The following is a 17227-nucleotide window of genomic DNA, read 5'->3' as shown; positions in this document are numbered from 1 at the left end:
GTCTTCAGGTACCTAAGATGAACCTAAACTGCCATAACCAGAAATTTGTTAGTCTCTAATTTTGAGTTTAATTTCAAGGGATAAAGACAATTGACTAAAGAGAAGGTAGAAAATTCTGATCTGTAAGCCTCTAATGTAAAAAAGTTTATAAGCTCAATATTTAAATATCTAATAGAGATTGTGAAGGCTAAATAGCAATATACTTTAAAACTGATAAACTATATATAAAAGCAAAGGGTTCTAGAACTGTTAAACTTGGAGGGGGGCTGGAATTGTAGAATTAGCTTTTTGAAAAATCCATTGAGCTTTACTATCAGAATTAGGAATGTACTCAAATAATCAGTAACTTAATCTAAACAAGATACTGTTCTTTCAACTTCCATCATTGGTATATATCAACTGCATCTCACACCATCAAATAGGCTACATGCAAATAAATTCACAGATTAAAAAGTCTCTAAGAAGTATCAGTGTTTTTGTCACACAGAAAACACTCAATGCATTTTAACTTAAAAAATAAAAAAGAGTGCTTATGAAATTTTATCTTAGCTTTGTTTTTCTTCTCACAGTCCTCACAGATGACCCTAGAAGTACATTGTATGAAATGCTATAGAAAGTCACTATCATTTAAGCTAAAAATATTTTCCACATAAGATAGGTCTATATCTATACATATATTTAATGTTTTCTAGAATAATTCTATAGTAGGATTGCCCCCAGAGGTCCAAAAGGAATGATTTCATGTTCTTCACGAAACTAAGGAGAGGGTGGGAGGAGGAGATGTGTTGACAGAGATTTGAGTTGGAGTTCCACAGATGTAATTTGAAGAGACTTTGGCTCTAGAATGTCACTAATTCTCCATGGAGATTCTACAGCCAAAACCACTTAACTCTAAGCTTTTACAGAATACATAGCATCTTAAGCTCTCTCAAGAGGAGTTTCCATTAGTGTTATTTTCAAACACACAGATTTTTTCACTCCATTTTTAAAAGTTTGTCGTTTGTGGTTTGGCCCATCAGCCGTGATGAATGACCCTGAAAGACATCAGAAGTCCAGTCTGGTTTCAATAACCCTGAAGATATTAGATGCATTTGAAGGGGATTCTTTTTTTCATTCCAAAAATCTTTTCTCAGTTCAATTTTTCTTCTATCCCTCATCTCATACAAAAGATTCTTCAGATTTCCCTAACTCCACAAACTTGACCTCCCACAACCCCTTTCTCAAGGTCATCTCACTCTGCTCATCCTCTACAGCTCTGAAATGAGTTCTCTGGTAATCTCTTATCATCCAAAGTGTGACAAGGCTGTTCTAATGAAACGCTTCACTTTCCTGCTGCTTCAAAATGTAGACGCTTCATAATGTGTTCTTGTCTTTGTGTTCATATCCACACAATAGCAAACAAACATTTTGAGGCATGTCCACAAACATGGATGGTGATTCCTTCTCAGACAAAAGTCACACCTGCTCAATAAAACAACTTAACAGAGAGTAAAAAAATAACTTCAGAAAAGCAGAAAAATAACAACAAACCTAAATATAGCCAAGTGCTCATCTTAACTGTTTTCAGTATTTTTAAACATAATGTAAAGAAAAATTTAAGATTGATTGACTTCTGATAAAGGCTTTTCAAGCCTCAGTCAATTCCAGTCAGGAAATTGCATGTGCATTTTGGATTGGTTACATATATGGTAAATCCATTCATATTTTTCTCTAAGAGTAACATGAGTAACTAATATTAACTTATACCATAACTCATTTTAGAATAACACCTTTCTGTATTACTGCTGTGAAAATACATATTAATTTTAAAGTCTTTATAATTTTTCAGACATTCCTCTCAAGAGTCTAGTTCCATTGATTTAAATATTATCTGATGACTAATGACTCATATCTTTACACCTCCAATTGCTGATTTCTCTTCTTGGATGTAAATACATATCTCAAGATTATCATGTGCAAAATATACCTCTTGATTCCACCTCAACACAAACTTATTCATTTCTCAACCTCCGGATATCAGTTAATGGTTCCACCATCTATCCAGCAGTCAAATCAATAACCTGACTCATCTTTGAGTCCTCTTCCTCCTTCATTCCCTCCATCCAATCTATTAGCAAGTCTTTGTAAGCCCAGCCTAAAGAAATAAATTTGGTCACTTCCTTTCCAGGTCCACTGAAACGCAATAAAAACTAATTTCGACCATTATTTCTTTCCTATTTTATAAAGACCTCTTTAGTGATCTATCTATTCTACTCTTGTCTCCATTGACTACTTTCTACCAAGTATCAAAGTGATCTTTTAGAAATATAAACAAGTTAATATCATTCCCTACTTTGCAACTGTCTAATCGTTTCCTATTACATGCTAATAAAATCCAAATCTTTCCATATCTATAAGACCATTAATCCTTGTTCTTACTTTGTCCTTTCTCTTCTTTACCAGGTGTCACCATAGTGCTCCTCTGTTCCTTGAACATACCACATTAATTACTACCTCAGGGTCTTTGCATGGGCTAGTTCTCTGCCTGAAATGCTCTTTTGCAGAGCTTTGCAGGACAGGTGCCTACTCTTCATTCAGGTATCATCTCAAATGCCAGATATCGAAGGGACCTTCTGGGAAATTACCACCCTGCTTCAAGTATCCCAGTCACTCTCTAATAGTTTTATTTTCTTTCCACAGCAAAAATTATCTCTTTTTTTTTTACTTGTTTAGCATCTTTTCCTGCCTTAAGAAAGCAAACTCTGTGACAAGAAGGATCTTTTCTGCCTTGTTCATTGCTGCATGTATAGGTCTTGGCATGAAGTACAGGGTAGACAATAAGTCTGGAAGCACAGGCAAATACATGAACCATGTCATATTACATGTAATACATGACAAAATAATATTGACCGTATTTCCAACCGTTATGTAGATACTGAGTATTTGTGTAATGGATAAATAAACAGGTTCAAGACTTAAAATACTCATTATTAATTCTAGCTCTGACACTTACTAATTTTCTGACTTTATTCAAGCCATATCACATGCAAACTCAATATATTAACCTGAAAAAGAAAAGTAGGTGATGTAATGTAGTGTTAAGTGAATCAAAAAACATAATGCATCAGAAAGCACTTTTTAAACTATAATGTGTAATACAGCTAAAAAGTATTATAAGAATATGGTACAGGAGTTGTAAGCTGATTTTGTTTTATTTTTATATAAAGCTTGGGGTACAATCTGTCAATTTCCTTTGAATTGAACATGTGCTATTTTGGGGATATCAAGTACAGCATAGAAAATATAGTCGATAATATTATAATAATTATGTATAGTGCCAGGTAAATACTAGATTTATTGGGGGAAACACTTTGTAAGTTATATAAATGTCTAACCCCCATGTTGTACACCTGAAACTAATATAATGTTGAATGTCAACTGTAATTGAAATATAAAAAATAGATTATTAAAATAAAAGAAAAACATGTGCCGAATTTCTCAGGAAAATTCTTTGATGACTTATAAAGATAAGCTTCATACATTTATTGATTGATTTTAGATTTGTTGTAGAAGCAGGTGTCAATCATTTTTCATATAGATTAAAGTGAAGCTTACAATTTCTTCTTCATTACCATTTTAAATCATTCATTCTTGGGACTATCTCCTATTCACAAGTTTCCATAACAAGAAAAAGCACTTACAACTCCAGTGTGCTTCTTACAGGACTCAAAAGGAAGAGAACTTTCACCAGTTCGCCAGCTGTCATCGCCAATCTCATCACTAAGGAGAAACTCATTCAACTTTTGAACACTGCAAAAAACAAACAATCACAAAGGGTCAAAAATAATACCAACAATAATGAAGCTCTACTTAAACAAACTCTTCCTCTCACTATCCTGTTGAGCAAGCAACTTAAAGTCATGTCTCAAGACCAACTGGAAATTCAACTCAGATAAATAAGCGTCCTATATTGCCCAGGAACGATGGATTCCCAGGACCTAGCACTTTTAGTTCTAAAAATGGAAAATTTTCAGAAAAACCAGAATCAATCAGTCACCTTAAATTAGTCAAATTACTTTTGCACTGTTTTTTTGTTTGTTTGGTTGGTTGGTTGGTTTGGTTTCATTTTTGGTGGGGTTTTTGCATTTGTATTCCTTGTCAAAGATAGTAGAGTTGGAGAGGAGCTTGAAACAGGGTGGTTAAAAATAATACCACCAGTGAGGAAATTTCTCATTATTCTAACTTTAAAAATGAGGGGAAATAAAGTACAGAGAAGTTAAGTAACCTGCATAAAAGCATTTAGTGTTAACACACAGATCTGGCGTTCGTGGCCACTATGCTATCTGGCTTACATGTTATACACTGAGTGGCCAGATTATTAGGATCTCTGAATGCATAATAATCTGGCCATTCAGAGTATAGCCTATATAATAAAAGGCTAATATGCAAATTATCTCCTCGACTAGGAGTTCGACCAGCAGGCAGGCCGGCCAACCGCGCCCATGTCCCCTCCCCCTGGCCAGGCTGGCTGGACCCCACCCATGCACGAATTCATGCACCAGGCCTCTAATATACACACACACACACACACACACACACACACACACACACACACACACATATACACACACACATACATACACTGAGTGGCCAGATTATTATGCGTTCAGAGATCATAATAATCTGGCCACTCAGTGTATATTACACATATTTTCTAAACCTGGTAAAGAGAGGGACCTCTAGAGAGCTGGTACTCAATATGTTGGCCAAAGACCAGCAGCGTCAACAACACCTGAAAGCTCACTAGAGACAGAGGACATCAGGCCCCACTCCAGACCTGCGTAATCAAAATATATCTTGTAATGAGATGCTTCATACCACATTACAGTTTGAGAAACCCTACTCTAGAAGAGTAGTTTCCAAACTTTCTTCACTATGGTCTGCTTAGGCTGGGCACAAAACTCATTGGTGCTCCCATCCCTCCTGCTCTGACTTTTCAGACCAATGTCACAGGATTAGAAGCAAAAGGAAAAAATTAAAGAAAACAATGAACAAGATTTGAAAAATCCTCCTATAAATAAAATAGTACACTAAAAAAATTATGTGAAGTTGCAAAAGAAATGTTCCTTTTAGCATTCTAGAATGGGACAAACTGGCTTGGCACATGCAGCATCAAACACAGGGAAAATATTGCCTTTAATAAGAAACTAGAAATTATATATTTGAAATAATGGTTTCTTTTAAATTTTTTTGTTCATTTGAGCTTAAAGTCAAGTTAATTGCCTCCAGATAGAACTAGCTAGTTTGATTTTCTGACAGACTAATAAAACGAAGAAAAGTAAATTTAATTCAGTCTGTTGCCCATGACCTTTAAACCCTTTATGTTTACATGCCATAGAAACTATTTCCTCTCATTGAAAACATGAAGGTAGATAAAATTCATTGGGGAAATCTATTACTTTCCAAATTATATTTGCAGGGAATTAAAAGAGATAATTGCATAAGAAGAGCTCTAGCTGAATAATATTCCATTGTATGTAAATGCCACATTTTGTTTATTTATTCATCCATTCATGGTCACGGGTTGTTTCCACTTTTTGGCTATTGTGAATAGTGCTGTTATGAACATGGGTGTACAATATCTATTCAAGTCTCTACTCTCAATTCTTTTTGGTATATACCCAGAAGTGGAATTGCCACACTATATGATAATCCTATGTTTAATTTTTTTTGAGGAACCACCATACTGTTTTCCACCGTGGCTGCACCATGGTTCTGGAATTCTTGACTCACTTAAACATAGTGATATGACAATATGGATGAAGCTTGAAGACACTATGCTAAGTAAAATAAGACACACACACACACACACACACACACACAAATGTATGATTCCGTTTATATGAGATAGTTAGGGTAGTCAAGTTCATAGAGACAGAAATCAATGGTGGTTACCAGGGACTTGGAGGAGAGGTAAATGGAAAGTTATTATTTAATGGGTATAGAGTTTTGATTTGAGAAGGTAAAAAATTTCTGGAGATAGATTGAGGTGATGGTTGCACAACCGTATAAATGTACTTAATGTCACTGAACAGTACACTTCAAATGGTTTAAATGGCAAATATACATATATATTTTACTACAATTAAAAAAAGAATTTCAGAGACTTGTAAGATGGCTGCTGACAGGAAGGCAGACTGCAAGATAGTGCGTGAGTGAGAGAACGAAAGGAGAGTGTGTGGTTGCACGGGAGTGTTTATTTGTGAGTTGAGGGACAGCTATACTCCAAGGGACTGTTGGGATTGTCAGACAGGGTTCCCCTGACCAGGCAGCCTCCACTGCTGCTGAAATCCTGCTCGGAGCAATCAGCTGTGACGTGGAGACCGTGCCATCTTGAAGGGGAGAGTGGCTGTTATCAGAAGTCTAAAAATCCTGGGAATCTACAAAAACAACACCCAGGGAACAGCTGCAAACCCAGGAACACCGGACCCCAAGCAACGCGAATACACGGACTCAGAGGAGCTCTGCACTTTCTCAGGGAAAGGTCAGATTTTGCCTAGGAAAAGGTGAAGTCTGTGATCCAGGCAGGAGAGAGAAACACGCACAATGGGAGCTAGAGAATCCAGGGAAGTCTGCACCCCCAAAAAATCCGTGGCCATCGGGGCTAGTGTGATCCACGAATGTGGAAGGGGATCCGCAGGGCTGCCAACAGAAGGGAACTCTAAAAAGCAACCCATAGCTGAACTGGGTGCAAAAGGGCAGCCTAAAAATTTTAACAGTGTGCCAGCTACTTAAAGCCAGGGGGTAAAAAGACTGCACAGACTTGCACGCAGCGCTGGAGGGTAAAAGTTGCACACTTACTCTGGCTCTTTTTTCTTTTCTTTTTTTTCTCTTTAAATCCTTGCTTTTGATTACTAAGCCCAGGACATAGGATCACCCAATTGGGGACACTCTAAGAGACTGCAGGGGAAAGTTGTTTTTGTGGAACCTGGGGATCAGAGCAGGGAATAACAATCAGAGAACCAGCTCTGGGGCAGCCCATTCCCCAAACCAGTATTAAGTGCGACAGGGAAAACAAAATCTAAGCACTAGCTAGAGAGGACTTATAGACCCAGAGGTCAATCAGAAACATTGCCACCTAAGGGTTGAATCACAAATTGACTCTTGTGTAAACACAAATAAAGAAGTATAAGAAACAAAGAAGTACTGCCTGCTTGAAAATCAGGACTGTGGCTTACAACACTGAGAAGCAGTGGAACGCAGGGAACTTCAATACTGTCCTGACTAGGAAACAGGTGTTCCAAACAGAACAGCAGAGGAAATTAATGGCCTTCACTACTGCACATTTTTATTTTTATTTCATCTTTTACTTAAGAAATTAAATTTCTTTTCTTTTCTCCTCACTTGATTTTAGCTTTTTAATTATTACATTTTTATTTTTAATCAGTATTATTACTACTACTATTTTACCTTTTTTAAAGTGTCATTTTGTTTTCTCTTTATTTTATTTTGGGATTGGTGTTCTAAATTCTATTTTCATCTTTCCTTTAGCATCATTTTACTCTATCTCAACTTTACCTTTATGCCAACAATCTCTTCCTCACTTTTCCCCTTTTGTCGTCCTGTTTCTCTTACCCTATTCCTGCTTTGGATTTTCCCTATTCCTTCTTTTTACCCCCTGTTAAAAATTCATCCTACTTATATATCTAATTTACAATCCCCTGCTCTAAGTCCATACACACCTCTCTCTTCTCTTTCTTCACTATCCAAATTTTTTCCTCTCGGTCCTTTTGTTGTTGTTTGCCTGATTGTTGATTATATTGTGTGTTTTTTATGCTTGTTTGTGAGACTGTTTCACTTTTTCTTTTTGTTTGTTTGTTTTGTTTTGTTTTGTTTTTTGGTTTTATTTTTGTTTGTTTTTTGCTTCTGTTTTTCCTTGCCTTGCTTGATATTAGTTGTGTGTAGTTTGAATTCATCTCTAGGTATTTGTTGCTTGCATTTATTGGGATTAGAGGCTATTCTACTGGAGTTTTTTCCCCATATAAATAGTTTATTCCCCTCTTCTTTTTCATTCTCTTTCTTTTCTCTCTTACTTTTTTTTCCTTTTCTCAATTTCATTTTTGCACTCCTTTTTCTTTCCTTTTTTCTTTCTTATCCCCTAGTTATCTTTTCTCTGGTGGTCACTTTTATTTGGGTTACAAGTATTGTGAATACATTTGTGTTCAGTGCCTTGTTGTGTTGTATTTTGTGCTTTTAAACCAATGCAGGAGAGAGAGAACTACATAACCAAACACCCAGAGAAGAGAGATCATGGGGAGACAAAGAAACAGCCCGCATATGAAAAAAAAGGAGGCATCACCAGAGAAGGAAGTAAACAGAATGGAGGCAAGCAACCTGTCAGAGAAAGAATTCAGAGAAATGGTCATAAGGTGGCTAAAAAGAATGGAAGACAAATTCAACAATATGTGTAAGAACCAAGAGAAAATGAAGAAGAACCAAGAAGAAATGAAAACATGACATCACTGCTATAAAGAACTCAATAGAAAGCATCAACAGTAGACTAGAAGAAGCAGAGAACTGCATCAGTGAGCTAGAAGACAAGGTAGGAAAAAATGCCCAAGTAGAGCAGCATCTAGAAAATAAATAAATAAAAAACAGGAGGCTAGCCTAAGGGAACTTTGGGACAACACAAAACAAAACAACATCCACATAATAGGAGTGCCAGAAGGAGAGGAAACTGAGCAAGGAATAGAAAACCTGTTTGAAGAAATAATGACAGAAAACTTCCCTAATATAGGGAAGAAAAAACCCACACAAATCCAAGAAGCTCACAGAGTCCCAAACAAAATGAATCCCAAAAGACCGATGCCAAGGCACATTATAATTAAACTGGCAAACACCAACAACAAAGTAAGAATCTTAAAAGCGGCCATAGGGAGACAGAAAGTTACCTACAAAGGATCCCCCATCAGACTAGCGACTGATCTCTCAATGGAAACACATCAGGCCAGAAGGGAATGGAATGAAATATACAAAGTCATGCAAAGGAAGAGTCTGAATCCAAGAATACAGTACCCAGCAAGGCTATCAATCAAAATTGAGGGTGAAATCAGGAGCTTCACAGACGAAAAAAGACTAAGGGAGTTTATTACCACCAAACCAGCAATGCAAGAAATGCTAAAGGGTCTGCTGTAAAAAGAAGAAATAGGAAGTGAAGAAGGAACACAGGGGTAAAGAATAAAAATGGCGACAAACAAGTACCTATCAATAAAAACTTTAAATGTAAATGGAGTAAATGCCCCAATCAAAAGACATAGGGTAACTGAGTGGATAAGAAAACATGACCCATATATCTGTTGTCTACAGAAACCCACCTCAGAAAAAAAGATGCACAAAGACTGATGGTGAAGGGATGGAAAAAGGTTTTTCAGGAGAATGGAAATGAAAAAAAAGCTGGGGTAGCAATACTTATATCTGACAAATTAGATCTCAAAGTGAAGGACATAACAAGAGATAAGGAAGGCCATTTCATAATACTAAAGGGAGCAATCCAACAAGAAGAAATAACTCTGGTAAACATATACGCACCCAATACAGGAGCACCCAAATACATAAAAAACTCCTGGAGGATATCAAGGGAGAGATTGACAGCAATACAATCATAGTAGGGGACTTTAATACCCCACTATCACCACTGGACAAATCATCTAAACAAAAAATCAGCAAAGAAACATCAATCCTAAAAGACTCACTAGACCAGATGGGATTAATTGACATCTTCAGAACATTTCACCCCAAAACCACAGAATATACATTCTTCTCAAGTGCACATGGGTCATTTTCAAAGATAGGCCATATATTGGGTCACAGGCAAAGTCTCTTCAAATTCAAGAAGATAGAAATCATATCAAGCATCTTCTCAGACCACAGTGGCATAAAACTGGAAATCAACTACAATAAAAACAATCCAAAAAAATCAAACACCTGGAGACTAAATAGCATGCTATTAAACAATGACTGGGTTACCAGAGAGATCAAAGAAGAAATAAAAAACCTCATGGCAACAAATGACAATGAAAACACAACAATCCAAAATCTATGGGACACAGAGAAAGCAGTCTTGAGAGGGAAGTTCATAGCTCTACAAGCCTACTGCAAAAAACAAGAAACAATGGTAATAAATTACCTAACCCTACAACTCAAAGAGTTAGAAAGAAAGCAACAAGAAAAGCCCAGTGTAAGCAGAAGGAAGGAAATAAAGATAAGAGCGAAGATAAACAACATAGAGACAAAAAAAAAAAAAATACAAAAGATCAACAAAACCAAGAGCTGTTTCTTTGAAAGGATAAACAAGATTGATGAACCTCTAGCCAGGCTCACCAAGAAGCAAAGAGAGAGGACCCAAATAAGCAAAATCAGAAATGAAAGAGAAGAAATAACAACAGACCCCACAGAAATACAAAGGATTGTTAAAAAATACTATGAACAACTCTATTCCAACAAACTGGACAACCTGGAGGAAATGGACATATTCCTAGAAAAATACAACCTTCCAAAACTCAATCAGGAAGAATCTAAAAATCTCAATAGGCCAATAACTATGAAAGAAATTGAAGTGGTCATCAAAAAGCTTCTAGCAAACAAAAGCCCGGGGCCAGAGGGCTTCACAAGGGAGTTTTACCAAACATTCAAGGAAGAACTAAAACCTATCCTCCTCAGACTATTCCAAAAAATTCAAGAGGAAGGAACACTTCCAAGCTCCTTCTATGAAGCCAGCATCACCCTAATACCAAAACCAGATAAGGACAACACAATGAAAGACAATTATAGGCCAATATCCCTCATGAACATAGATGCCAAAATCCTCAACAAAATTCTAGCAAATCGGATCCAGCAGTACATCAGAAAGATCATACACCATGACCAAGTAGGATTTATCCCAGGGATGCAAGGATGGTACAATGTCCGCAAATCAATAAACAAATTGAGCATCACATAAACAAATTGAGAGATAAAAAAATCACATAGTCATATCAATTGATGCAGAAAAAGCATTTGACAAAATCCAACAACCTTTCTTGATAAAAACTTTCAGCAAGGTGGGAATAGAAGGATCATACCTCAACATAATAAAAGCCATATATGACAAACACACAGCCAACATCATACTCAATGGGCAAAAACTAAAACCATTTCCCCTAAGAACAGGAACAAGACAGGGATGCCCACTCTCACCACTCCTGTTTGACATAGTACTAGAAGTACTAGCCATTGTGATTAGAGAAGAAGAAGTAATAAAACGCATCCAAGTTGGAAAAGAAGTAAAGCTGTCCTTATTCACAGATGACATGATATTGTACATAAAAAACCTGAAACACTCCATCAAAAAACTATTAGACTTAATAAATGAATTTGGCAATGTAGCAGGATACAAAATTAACACCAAGAAATCTATGGCATTTCTATACACCAATGTAAACTTAAAGAAAGAGAGACTAAAAAAGCAATCCCATTTCCTATTGCACTAAAAAAATTAAGATACCTAGGAATAAACTTAACCAAGGAGGTAAAAGACCTATACGTGGAAAACTACAGGACACTGAAAAAAGAGATAGAGGAACACATAAACAGATGGAAGAACATACCATGTTCATGGATTGGGAGAATCAACATCATTAAAATGTCCATACTACCCAAAGCAATCTATAGATTCAATGCACTCCCCATTAAAATACCAACGGCATATTTCACAGACCTAGAAAGAACTCTCCAAAAATTCATCTGGAATTTAAAAAGACCCCAAATAGTCACAGCAATCCTGAGAAAGAAGAACAAAGTAGGTGGGATCTCAATACCAGATTTTAAGCTGTATTACAAAGCCACTATTCTCAAAACAGCCTGGTACTGGCACAAGGACAGACATATAGACCAATGGCATAGAATAGAGAACCCAGATATCGACCCAAACCACTATGCTCAATTAATATTTGACAAAGGAGGCATGAACATACAATGGAGTCAAGAAAGTCTCTTCAATAAATGGTGTTGGGAAAATTGGACAGATACATGCAAAAAAATGAAACTAAACCACCAACTTACACCATACACAAAAATAAATTCAAAATGGATAAAGGACTTAAGCATAAGATGGGAAACCATAAAAATACTAAAGGAATCCACAGGCAGAGAAATCTCAGACATATGCCAAAGCAATTTCTTCACCAATACCGCTCCTGGGGCAATGGAAACTAAAGAGAAAATAAACAAATGGGACTATATAAAAATAAAAGCTTTTGCACAGTAAAGGAAACCATCAACAAAACAACAAGAAAGCTCACTGTATGGGAGAACATATTTGCAAATGTTATCACTGATAAAGGTTTAATCTCCAACATTTACAGGTAACTCATACAACTTAATAAAAGGAAGATAAATGATCCAATAAAAAAATGGGCAACGGACCTGAATAGAAACTTTTCAAAAGAAGACAGAAGGAAGGCCAAGAGACATATGAAAACATGCTCAAAGTCACTAATTATCCGAGAGATGTAAATCAAAAAGACAATGCGGTACCATCTCACACCTGTCAGAATGGCTATAATCAACAAATCAACAAACGACAAGTGCTGGCGAGGATGCAGAGAAAAAGGAACCCTTGTGCACTGCTGGTGGGAATGCAGACTGGTGCAGCCACTATGGAGAACAGTATGGAGTTTCCTCAAAAAACTAAAAATGCAACTCCCATTTGACCCAGTAATACCACTTCTAGGAATATATCCCAAGAAAGTAGAAACACCAATCAGAAAGGATATATGCACCCCTATGTTCATAGCAGCACAATTCACCATAGCTAAGATTTGGAAACAGCCTAAATCCCCATCAGCAGATGAGTGGATTAGAAAACTATGGTACATCTACACAATGGAATACTACGCTGCTATAAAAAAGAAGGAATTCTTACCATTTGCAGCAACCTGGATGGACCTGGAGAGCATTATGCTAAGTGAAATATGCCAGGCAATGAAAGAAAAATACCACATGATCTCACTTATTTATGGAAAATAAAGAACATTATAACCTGATGAACAAAAAGATAGATACAGAGGCAGTAAAGCATCGAACAGACTGTCAAATGACAGCGGAAAGCCTGGGGAGTGTTGGGGAGGGGGCAAAAGAGATCAACTGAAGGACTTGTATGCATGCATATAAGCACAACCAATGGATACAAGACACTGGGGGGGTGGGATGAGTGCATGTGCCAGAGGGCAGGGGCGGCTGGGGGAAGGTCAATGGGGGGAAAAAGGAGATATATGTACTACTATTTGTAATACTTTCAACAATAAAATAAAATAAAATAAAATAAAGAATTTCAGATCCCAGAAAGAAAAAGAGCTTTGGTTTGTGTACTCTTTTTGAGTCATTAAAGCAAAGCCTAGCCATACAGACTTAAAAGACAGCATTGGAAATGCCTTATGTGATGGCATTTTATTCATTTTAATGGCAGCTGTTACTTCTTTACTTTTTTTTCATTGAGGAATAATTGACCTATAACATTACATTAGTTTCAGTTGTATAACATGATTATTTGATATTTGTATATATTTCAAAATAACTATACAAGTCTAGTTACATCCATCCGTATACACGTATACACATTTTTTTTTCTTGAAATGAGAACTTTTAAGAACTACCTTAAAAGTAGTAGTAAAAGACCTTCTTTCCTCTTATAGATTTTGTCATTCTATTCTTACGTTTTGAAGAGACTGGATCAAACAATCTCACGCTCTGTCTTCTCACACAAAGGAAAGTACAGGGCCAGCCAAGTTCATTTGCCTTGGTAACTCTAAGTCCAGCAGCTCCTTGCACACACTACTCGATGAATGTTTGTTGAATAAATCAAAGAAGGAGTAAATCAATAGTTCAGACATTTAAGTAAAGTTGGTTGATTCAATTCTCCATTTTGTATGTCCAGTACACATACAAATCTTACTGAAGCTTTTATATAATTAATGAGCCCCATTCTTGCTGAACATCAAGAAACAATGGTCTCTGAGCATAACTGTGGCAGGGGAGAACTGTCTCTTTATAACACCCAACTTTTCAACTCCAATTACAATGAACAATTGTCTATCTCTCCAATGCCAAAGGTATAACATAGAAATTCCTCAAGAAGTGTCTGGTGAATGAATAAATGGGTAATACAACAAGCATTTCCTGTTCATATGAGGTCCTTTCAGAAATCAGAGGCAAAACAATGATGAAAAATGCATGAATCCTGACCAAGGGTGAAGTAATTTCCACCATGTTGCCAGGATTATATTTTAAAAATCCAAACCTGTTCAGACAACAATTCTCTCTTTAAAATAACAAATGACACCCCTAGCTTTTCAGCATCCTTAGCATCATCTACAAGCTAATCGGGATTGTACTCTCGAGCTCCATCCCCTGACTCCATATCAGATCCTTTCTCCAACTACACTCAACTACTTTCATCCCCTGAATGTACTGAGATCTCACTTATTCACCCTTTCCCCTTGCATACAATGTGTCCCTCACATAGAACATGTTTTCTCATTTTCTTCAAATAACTGAGTCCTACTAATACTTTATGATACTGTGAAGGATCCAACACCTCCTTTAAACCTTTACTGGATGGACTGGCTGCCTCCTCTTTTGATGAGCTTCAATGATCCCCAGATATAGGCCAATTGGAATTCTGTGTAGAGCCCTATAATTGCATACAGCATTGTATTGTCATTGGGTTCCTTTCCTGTTCTCTCCAACTAGACTGTGGACTCCCTATGGATTTCTCACTACCTTTCCTCTTTGCAATCCCCAATGCCTAGCAATGTCCCTAAAGTGTTAACAAGTGCATGTAGACCTACAGAGATATCTCTCTGAAGTATGGAATGGAGATTAGTAAAATGGTGGTAAATTAGTAAAATAGAGATTTTTTAAATGCCTAAAATATTTAGGCAATGCGCTGGGTACTTTGTATGCATTATTTCATTATCTCAACTGCTGTAAACAGGACCTATTAGTGTGCCCATTGATAACTGAGGAGGCTGAGCTATAGAGATACTAACTAATGTGTTTGAGGTTAAACAATAAGTACTCCATGGCAGTGCTGGGATTTAAAAGTAGGTATACTGAAAGGCCAACCAATTTGCTATCCCGCCTCCATTACCTTTATAGGTCAGTATTTTATTAACTTCCCATAATTTAGATAATTTATAAACATACTTAAGGTTTTAATTATACTGTTATTTTCTCACTTTTCAAGTTTTACTTTGAGTATTTAGATACAACATGAATATTTTGTACAGGTATCACATTAATTGGGAATAATTTTTTTGTTGTTGCTGGCAGTTACATATTTTTCTTGTAGGAACTATGACATTTTTGTAAACAGAGACCAGGTCAAAGTGTACGCCTGCTCTATGATAAATATCAGTAACAATTTACTTGATTGAAGATAATTGCAATAGATGAGTCAAGCATACATTCCTTTGGGAGGTACAGAAGAGAAAGGACACGAAGTTATTTTCCAACAAAGCAGAGGATTCGTTTTGCATATTTTTCCCTTGGCAAATAACATCTTTGGACACAGATGTTGCATTATACATCAAATAACAGAAACCTAAATTCAAATTATTTATGAAGGGTATAACATATCAACTTACATTTTCCTCCAGAAAAGCAAAAAACATAAATTACTTCCTTATAAATAAACCAAAGTGGAGAACTGAGGCGAGCATCCTGAAAAATCACTCTTATTCAAGTATTTTATTTTAGATAATAGTGACTTTCCTTAATCTTCTTCATATCTCACTCTGTTTTGCAAACTTAGACTGGAACACATCATTCTAAAATGTCCAGAAAACTCAAATGGCGAGGAGAAATCCTGAAACATAACTTCCTCTTTTTTCCATTTTATTATATGTGTCCATGGGGCTCCATCCAATGAACAATAATTTGAAGAAATTTTGTCTAAAAGCTAAACATTTTTAAAAGAAAGCATAGAACTTTCCCGTAGCAAAGAAATTTACCTGGCATAGAAATTTCCTGCAGTAGAGACTTTTATAAGTCTCTTACATGTACGTATAACACAAATTGGGAATAGGCTGCACCCCATTCTAACCCAAGGAATTTCTGAATGCATTTAAAAATGCAGCGAAGAACTTATGATTTTCACAGTCCTAAGGAAGAGGTTTCAAAAATCAGCTGACCAAAGTCTCCGATTATAAACAGGCTGTTCAACTCGCTGTGGGCCAACTGGCATCCAGGATGGGTCACGGGTTCCCAGGCACAGAAGATATGCTGAGCCTAGTCAACAATGGGAAAACACTCGGTTGGGTTCCCAGAACCTGCACACAACAGGGAAAAAGCACTGGCCTCCTCTGTGGACCGATCATCTCTGTAGGACCCACAAATCAACCACGGAAACTCATCCTAGAGAAGCAAGTTTTGTAAGCTGATTCCGTTTGGCCTATGGCTTGGGAAAGCTGGAGCTGAGCCCTGAAAACAAACTGGTCTTTATCAAACTGGCAAATGCCTTTTCCCTGGGACACGAGGACGAGAGAGTGCTATGCAGAAACACACAGGGACTATTATCCACCCTCAAAGTTACCAGGACTTACTACAGCAGGGTTGTATACTAGGGACTCAAGGACAACTCCCGATTTTTGTTTGTTTTTTGTTATCCATATCAACTCTTAACATCCTTTTGGGGTAGCCTCCTGATTTCAGAGGAGTTATCTGGCATAGATTATCAACTGTTTTCTAGCTTCACCTGCAGCAGCACAAAGTCAAATTTCAAGTTAAAATGCAACCGTGAGAGGGACAGCTATTAAATAAAGAAAATGAAAATAAGGACCAAAATAGCAGACTCTGGCCATTTATCAATTTTATTGTTTGAACTAGCTTCCCTTCCAGAGCACGACCTAATTTGGAAGTGGCGCTACAAAAATCAGTCAGTGATCTGTACAAGTGTTTCAGAAGGCAGAACAATAAGGAAAGAAAAGGAGGGCAGATGAGGGCTGAGAGCCTGAACTTTAAACCCAGCTCCAGAATTGGTTACTAATGGCATATCTTACAGAATGGGATTGAAATCATGTTAGGATACTATTGTAACCAATCAGAACTGGTTTTAGAATAAGTAAGTTATTTTAAAGTTATTTGGTATTGATGTTGTTAAGCCAACATAAACTATTGCCTAAATATTTTAAATATTAAATACTTGTTTTCT

At 36.7% G+C, this 17227-nt stretch overlaps 1 protein-coding gene across 3 annotated transcripts in view; it reads right to left on the bottom strand.

The window, feature by feature from the left end:
• The window catches only part of ABCC9 (ATP binding cassette subfamily C member 9), a 127795-nt gene that overhangs the window by 72266 nt on the left and 38302 nt on the right, over positions 1 to 17227 (bottom strand). For all 3 annotated transcript variants that reach the window (XM_080662427.1, XM_080662428.1, XM_080662426.1), the window contains exon 15: positions 3681 to 3789. In XM_080662427.1, coding sequence (XP_080518553.1) covers positions 3681 to 3789 — 109 coding nt within the window. The remainder of the gene's footprint in view (positions 1 to 3680; positions 3790 to 17227) is intronic.

The sequence above is a fragment of the Plecotus auritus genome (genome assembly GCF_963455305.1).
Source record: "Plecotus auritus genome assembly, chromosome: 3".
Lineage (NCBI taxonomy): Eukaryota > Metazoa > Chordata > Mammalia > Chiroptera > Vespertilionidae > Plecotus > Plecotus auritus.
Note: the sequence above shows the minus strand (reverse complement) of the source record. Positions and strands in the feature narration are given on the sequence as shown.